The sequence below is a fragment of the Chiloscyllium plagiosum genome, chromosome 5, assembly GCF_004010195.1.
Source record: "Chiloscyllium plagiosum isolate BGI_BamShark_2017 chromosome 5, ASM401019v2, whole genome shotgun sequence".
Classification (NCBI taxonomy): domain Eukaryota; kingdom Metazoa; phylum Chordata; class Chondrichthyes; order Orectolobiformes; family Hemiscylliidae; genus Chiloscyllium; species Chiloscyllium plagiosum.
The window spans coordinates 84937134-84945327 of NC_057714.1; the positions used below are offsets into that span (position 1 = coordinate 84937134).

Below are 8194 nucleotides of genomic sequence, written 5' to 3' on the forward strand. Positions count from 1 at the left end.
TGGTCTCCAAATTTGAGGAAAGACATTCTGGCTATTGAGGGAGTGCAGCGTAGGTTCACGAAGCCAATTCCTGGAATGGCAGGACTATCTTATGTTGAAAGATTGGAGCGACTGGGCTTGTATACCCTTAAGTTTAGAAGACAGAGGATCTGATTGAGACGTATAAGATTATTAAAGGATTGGACACTCTGGAGGCAGGAAACATGTTTCCGCTGATGGGTGAGTCCCGAACCAGAGGACACAGCTTAAAAATAAGGGGTAGGCCATTTAGGACAGAGTTGAGGAGGAACATCTTCACCCAGAGAGGGATGGGTGTGTGGATGCTCTGCCCCAGAGGGCAGTGGAGGCCCAGTCTCTGGATTCGTTTAAGAAAGAGTTGGATAGAGCTCTCAAGGATAGTGGAATCAAGGGTTATGGAGATAAGGCAGGAACAGGATACTGATTGAGGATGATCAGCCATGATCATAATGAATGGTGGTGCAGGCTCGAAGGACAGAATGGCCTACTCCTGCACCTATTGTCTATTGTCCTTGAAAGTGGTGTCATGGGTAGATAGGGTGGAGAAGGCGGCATTTGGCACACTTGCTTTCGTTGATCAGAATATTGTGTACAGGAGTTGGGACATCATGTTACAACTGTACACATCATTGATAAGTTTAAATTTGGAGTACAGTGTATATTTCTGGTCACCCTTCAATAGGAAGGATGTAATTAAACTGGAAAGGGTTCAGAAAAAATTTACAAGGATATTACCGAGATTGAAAGTCTTGAGTTATATGGAGAGGCTGGATAGGCTGGGCCTTTTTTTTCCCTGGAGCATTGGAGGCTGAGGGGTGACCTTATAGAGGCTTAAAAATAGCCAAGGTTGTTTTGCCATGGTAAGGGAGTCTAAAACTAAATGGCATAGGTTTAAGGTGAAGATTTAAAAGGGGCAACTTTTTCACATGGAGGGTGGCGCATATATGGAAAGATCATCCAGAGGAAGTGGTAGAAGCGTGTACATTTACAACATTTAAAAGACTTTTGGACAGGTACATGGATAGGAAAGCTTCATAAGGATATGGGCCAAATATGGGCAAATGGAACTAGTTCAATTTAGGAAATTACGTCACAATGGACGAGTCAGGCCAAACCATCTGTCTCCATGTTGTATATCTCCATAACTTAAAAAAATCCTGAATTGGAACTCCCATGTCCATTTGTGCTTCAGATTTCCAAAGCCTTTCTCCATTTAGAAAATTGTCTGCACCTCTATTCTTCAAGTGCACAATCTCAAATTTCCCTACATTGTATTCCATTTGTCACTTCTTTGCCCACCCTCCCAAGCCTGTCCAAATTTCTTCTGTCGCCTCCCTGCTTCCTAAACATTACCTGTCCCTCCATGATATTTATATTTCAATCTGGATACAGAAATATCCCAATGTGCCAATGTATGAGTATACAAACATGCAAAATAGGTGTAGAAGTAGGCCATTCAGTCCCTTGAACTTAGTCTACCATTCAATGAGATCATGACTGATCTGATTGTGTTTCAAATTGCATTTTCCCATCTGCCACAAGTAACCTTTGCCTAAAAATAATCTATCCACCTCTACAGTAAAAATAAAGTAATGACCAAGCCTCAATTGCTTTCTGAGGCAAAGAGTTACAAAGTTGTGTGATATTCTGAGAGAAATGAAATTCTCCTCATATCTATCCTCAATGGACAATCCCTAATTTCAGAACTGTACTTTTAGTGCCAGAACTGACCCTCAGGAGGAAAGGTCCTTTCCATGTCCACGTTGTCAAGACATTCAGAATTTTAAGTTGCCCCCTCATTTTTCTTAACTCCACTGAAAACCTACCCAGACTGGCCTTTTTACCCAAACATGTTACTTCTTCTTCTTCAAAAAAAATGCAAATTGCAGAGAGTACATACACCAGTAGGAGAGTGTGGGACCACTGGATATAATCTCAGAATAAGTAGTCAATGTTAAAACAGAAATGAGGAGGAATTTCTTCTGTAAGAGGATGAAACTGTGGAATTTGTTATTATTGACGATGGATCATTACCATCACAGCCAGTGCGATGTCTGGACTAGTCCTGAACAATCATGCTCAAAGCGGTTGCATATTTCCCTTAGCTACATTTAGTCACAGTAAAATGGAGATTGAGACCTTTATTGGGTCATATGCTATATTGTCATTCTTGGCTTTTAAAGATAACTCCATAGTCAGATGACAATATGAACAAAAGGTGAACATTTTAAAATCAATGGATGATAATAAGTTTAGAGAAAGGTATGCTGATATTATGAAGACAATGGTTTTTGATGTCTTAAAAACATTAAGGTAAATAAGTTCCCAGGGCTTGATGGAATCTTTCCCAGGTTATAAGGGGAGGCAAGGGAGGACATTGCTGGTGCCTTGAGAAGATCTTTGTATCCTCTTTAGCCACAGGCAAGGTCCTTGAAGACTGAAGAATATTTGATTTGATTTATTTATTATCATATGTATTGTGTTACAACATACAGAGAAAAGTGTCGTACAGAGTTGCCACTCTCTGGAATTAAGAGTGTGGAATAATGACCATGAAAGTGTTGCCAGTTGTCAGAAAAGCCCTTCTGATTCACTCATGTCCTTTAGGGAAGGAAACTGCCATCGTTACCTGGTCTGGACTACATGTGACTTCATACCCCAACAATGTCGTTGATTCTTAACTGCTCTCTGGATAAATTAGGGATTGGCAATAAATACTAGCTCTGCCATCAATGTCTGTGTCCCATGAATTAAATAAATAAACAAAATAAACTGACAAACAATTAATGTTGATGAATAATCAAGGCCCTAACACAGACCTTTGTATGTATCCACTGGTCACATCCTGCCAATTTGAGTACTTACCCATTATCCCTTTTTGTCAGCTGTCACTCAACCAATTTCCCAACTATCTTAGTAATTTGCCCTCAATTCCATGGATTTCTACCTTAGTTAACAGTTTCTTATGTGGGACTTTATCAAATGCCTTCTGGAATTGCTTTAAAACATTTTCACAGACATTTCTTTGCTCACTACGTTACTCACCACTACCAAACGTTCAATGAATTTTCAATGACCTACTTGTCATAAATCCATACTGGCTTTCCCTGATTACCTGAAAAGTTAAGGTGTTCAGGTACCCCATCCTTGATTATAGACTCCAACAATTTCACACAGATGTTAGGCATTTCCTTCCTTAATTTATCCATAAAATGTACACTGTTACAATCCCTACCCCTTAGACATCTTCGCCTTTATGCAGTGAAGTAACTCCACAGAGGCCAGTATCTTGTCACCATTTGTTTACTGTGCACTGTACTTGATACTGGTTCAGGTACCTCAGAGTGAACCGAACCTCTGACATTACTGGGTTCATATCTGTCAGCCAGGCCTCCCTGATTGGGGCTGCTAATCTGGTCCAATCAGGGTGCCTTGGCTGACAGATATACTCATTCTATGAGATCCACCTGGCTGACCTCATGACATGCACCATTGTGTATTCCATCTTCCCTACCTCTCTCTTAAATCTCTCTATCTCTGCTGACCAATCTCACATTCCTCACTGAAATATTTCACCGCTTCTACCCTACATTGGACTGGAGTACAAGGATGCAGATGTTATGTTGCAATTATGCAAAACCATGGTTAGACCCCATATGGAGTACAGTGAGATCTGGGCACCACACATCAGGAAGGATATACTGGCCTTCAAGAAGATACAATGTAAGTTTTATTCTTGTATGTCAGGGTTAATTTATGAGAAGACATCACAAATTAGGCCTGTTTCTTCTAGAATTTAGAAAATTAAAGGGTGATCTGACTGAACTCTTCAATATGTTAGAAAAGACAAGGTAGATAAAGATGAACTATTTCTACTGGCTGAAGATTCTAGGAGGAGGAACACAGTCTGAGAATTGGAGTCAGACCATTCGGGAGAGATGTCAGGAATCACTTCTATATGCAAAGAGTGGTAGATTTTTGGAACTCTATTTCACAAATGGCATTTGTTAAGTTTTAAATCTGAGATAGATAATATTTTGATTAGTAAAGGTATTAAGGCATATGGAAGAAAAAGATGTCTATGAAATTAGGCCACAGAATGATGGTACAGGCTCAAGGGGCTGAATGGCCTACTCCTATGTAAAATCATTTGAAATTTGATATTTGCATTTGTAAATTAAATATTACCAACCTAGAATCAGAAAAGGTGCATTGGCAGTATTGATAGCAAATTTAATCCCACAGTATAATAGCAGTCCAAATCCTGACAGTACAGCTAATCCAGCCGATATAACTCCCAAAGCAGCAACCCAGAACTTATTCCTCACACAGTCCAACCTGAAAGTAAATTTGATAATATTATATAACACAACAGATTTTTCTATAATGTACTCTACGAAAGCATGTCTTAAATAATTGCGAAAAAAAATAAATTTTACCTCATACATGATACAATAGAAAAGAATATTGAAAGGAAATACGTGACAGAGAACAAAGGAATAATTTTCTTAGAAGTCCCTTCAAACTCTTCTTGTCTTGATATTGATGTGAAATAGGAAACCTGTAATTCAGGAGTAAAAGTTAGTAATTGTCAGAAATACTAATGTTATTTTAGAAAGCAACATCCTGAGCAGCTGTGGTATGTGGGAGCTGGTAGATGCTGGAGCAGGATCTGGATCAGTGGTGCTGGAAGAGCACAGCAGTTCAGGCAGCATCCGAGGACTGCCTGCCCTCGGATGCTGCCTGAACTGCTGTGCTCTTCCAGCACCACTGATCCAGAATCTGGTTTCCAGCATCTGCAGTCATTGTTTTTACCTAGATGCTGGAGCAATCCATGGTGACCACATCTGCACAAATATCGGCTGCTCCAGGACATCGACTCAGGGCTAATGAGCTGAAGTTGGAGCTGCAGACACTGTGACATATCAGGGAGTGGGAGAAAAAAAACCTAGTCACTGTTGCAGGAGGCAGTCATACCACTTAGATTAATTACATCAGATTTGCTGCATAGTTAGGGACAGTAGGGTGTCACTGTGGATGAGGTGGCTATATGGATCCATAATTTAGCTTTGGAGGAGCCTTTCTTTGATAGATCCTTGTGTGGCCAAAGGCACAGGCAGGAGGGAGAATGAGTAAATTAACCTCAGCACTGTGGTTCAGAGTGCCATTCAAGTTGGGGAAGTAAAGAGAAATTTAGAGATAATAATGCATGGCATAGTTTGGGGAATAGATACCTTTCTCTGCTGCACAGACAGTGTGGCCCAAAGGCTGCATTGCCTACCTGCAGCTACACTCAGGACCTCCCTTTAGGCTGGGAGGAACTTAGAATGGAAGAGGAAGGATCAATTTGTTGTGTTTGATATAGACACCAATGACATAAGTAGGACTAGGAAGAAAGTACTGGATTACTTGGGGACTAAACTGTAAAGAAGCCCAAAGGTAACAATCTCAGGATTATTGGCATCGGATAAATAGAATCTCTAGAATCCCTACAACGTGGAAACAGGTCATTAGGCCCAACAAGTCCACACTGACCATCTGAAGAGTACCCACCCAGACCCATTCCCCTATCCTATTACTCTACATATACCCATGACTAATGCACATAACCTACACATCCCCGAATACTATGAGCAATTTAGTATGGCCAATTTACCTAACCTAACATTTTTTGGATTAGCGAGGTTAATGTGTGGCTCAAAGATAGGATGTGGGAGAAATGGGTTCCAATTCATGGGGAACTGGCACCAGTACAGAGGAAAGACAGAGCTTCATTTGAACAATGCTGAGACCAGTCAGAGTCATAGTCATAGTCATAGAGATATACAGCACAGAAACAGACCCTTCGGTCCAACTCATCCATGCTGACCAGATATCCCAACCCAATCTAGTCCCAACTACGAGCACCTGGCCCATATCACTCCAAATTTGCATCAGGAATCCCAAATAACCACTCAAAGACAACTACATGCCCACGAAGTCAACCTTTATTTTTAAATCAACTTGTTCAGAAACATTGTGAAGAAAGAACCTAGCAATTCCTGTCAAAACCTACCACCAAAGTGTTCTGGAGAATTGCAAAACTAGGGCTGCAGAGTGTTTTCAAGTAATTGGAGTGGGGAAATAGTTCAGCTGAAGGAAGTTTAAAAAAATGATAATCAGAATGTCAAGAACAATCAGAATGGACAGAAGGGTCTGTTTTCATGCCATATGACTCTACTGCTGGAATAGATCAAACCTGAAACCAGGTCTCCTTACTTAGATAAGAACACTACCATGGAATCACAGGAACACCAGGAATGAGGTAGATATTTTAAATCAACCTGCTTGAATGTGTTATAAAACACCACCTTATTCCACATTTCTTTGGCAGGTCAGACATGATCCCAGAACTCCTGGCTCAAACGTAGGGGTGCTAACATTGTGTCACAGAAGACCCTCAGATACTTTTTGGTTGATATTTTTCATCAACCTGTTCAGATGTGTTATGACACACCTCTGGAATTGGTCAGACTTGACCCCAAGCCTCCTGGCTCAATGGTAGGGAAATTACACTTCTACTATAAGAGTCCTCAAGACTCTTTATACGTAGCCAGTTTTAATCAACCTTCTCAAAATATTGTTCAATTGCCTCAGGACAGTGCTGCAGCAGGTTAGAATAAACTGAGGCATTCTGGCATAAATGTTGGGACACTACTAGTCTGCCATAAGACTCCTCAAGATTCTTTATTGGAATATGTCTTCTAACCAACCTGTTCAGATGCTGGTATAGAGCACTGTAGCAGATGTGGCTTGAGCCTGTGGCCTCCTGACTTAGAGCTAGGGCCATTACTACTGCACCACCACTGCCTTTAAAGGTTTTTTTATTTAAATGTATCCAGCACTCATTGGATTCAGCCAAGAATAATCCTTCCAGCTGGATGACAGGAGAAATGTGTTAGAGGTTGCTTGATTGGTTAACTCTATGAAAGGCTAAAGACAAGATTAAGGCAGCAAGGAGGGAGAGTTTACTATGACCACCGACAGAGTGAAATTTGTATATTTAATAAGGGCCACTTTCCTTCTATAGTATTGGAGAGAAAAAGGATGTTGGAAATGAAGGGTAGCTACCAAGGACAGAGAGGCCAAGGGATTTCCTTTTGAGGAAGATAGCGATGTCAGAGCTGAAGAAGAGGGAGACAGTATTTGTAAGAAGGAGCAGGTGGCAATATTAATCAGCATGGGGATCACAGGTTTGGTAGGAATATGGTGAGGGTCTCATGGACAAGGTAAGGGACAGTTGTGGCAGAGAAACGATGTACAAATTTAGTGATGAGGGTGGGGGAATGTTTAAAATAGTGGGCTAGGCAAAAAATGGTAGAGAAGTGATAGAGGCAGTTGAATAGAAATGATAGAGGCAGCTGCAATTCAATGATTAAGAAGGTAATGAGCTGCTTTTAGGATGGAGGCAGCATGGGAAAATGGGTTAAGAAGGTGGCAAGGAGTGGAAATAATAAACTGGAGATTAATTTTGCATTTTATACAGATTCTGCAATTATAAACAATTTTTACAGATGAAGACATAGTACTGGTCCAGGCAGATCTGATAATGATGAATGGCTAAGCCATTGTTTGCCATAAATGTTCACTCACATCCCTTGAAGTTAAGAGAGTGGACATGACCAGCATTGTCAGTTCTAAAAGGTCATACTGGACTAAATGCGTTACTCTCTCCACAGATACTGCCAAACCTGCTGAGTGTCAACACTTTCTATTTTTGTTTGTATTTGAGATGACCACCATATTGGGGTCAGACACAGTAATGGTTTCAATGGGGACAATAGTACTAAAGTTGGAGATGAATCCACATTGTGTTACTGGAAAAGCACAGCAGGTCAGGCAGCATCCAAGGAACAGGAGAATCGACGTTTCAGGCATAAGCCCTTCTTCAGCAATGAGGAACGTGTGTCCAGCAGGCTAAGATAAAAGGTAGGGAGGAGGGACTTGGGGAAGGAGCGTTGGAAATGCGATAGGTGGAAGGAGGTCAAGGTGAGGGTGATAGGCTGGAGTGGGGTGGGGGCGGAGAGGTCCGGAAGAAGATTGCAGGTTAGGAAGGCGTGCTGAGTTCGAGGGATTTGACTGAGACAAGGTGGGGGGAGGGGAAATGAGGAAACTGGAGAAATCTGAGTTCACCCCT

General features: G+C 41.2%; 1 protein-coding gene across 1 annotated transcript in view; it reads right to left on the reverse strand.

Annotated features, from left to right (window-relative positions):
• LOC122550055 (patched domain-containing protein 3-like) overlaps positions 1-8194 on the reverse strand; it is a 36621-nt gene that overhangs the window by 25581 nt on the left and 2846 nt on the right. The window contains exons 2-3 of the mRNA XM_043690512.1: positions 4458-4579; positions 4211-4356 (exon numbers count right to left, since the gene is read on the reverse strand). Coding sequence (XP_043546447.1) covers positions 4211-4356; positions 4458-4579 — 268 coding nt within the window. The remainder of the gene's footprint in view (positions 1-4210; positions 4357-4457; positions 4580-8194) is intronic.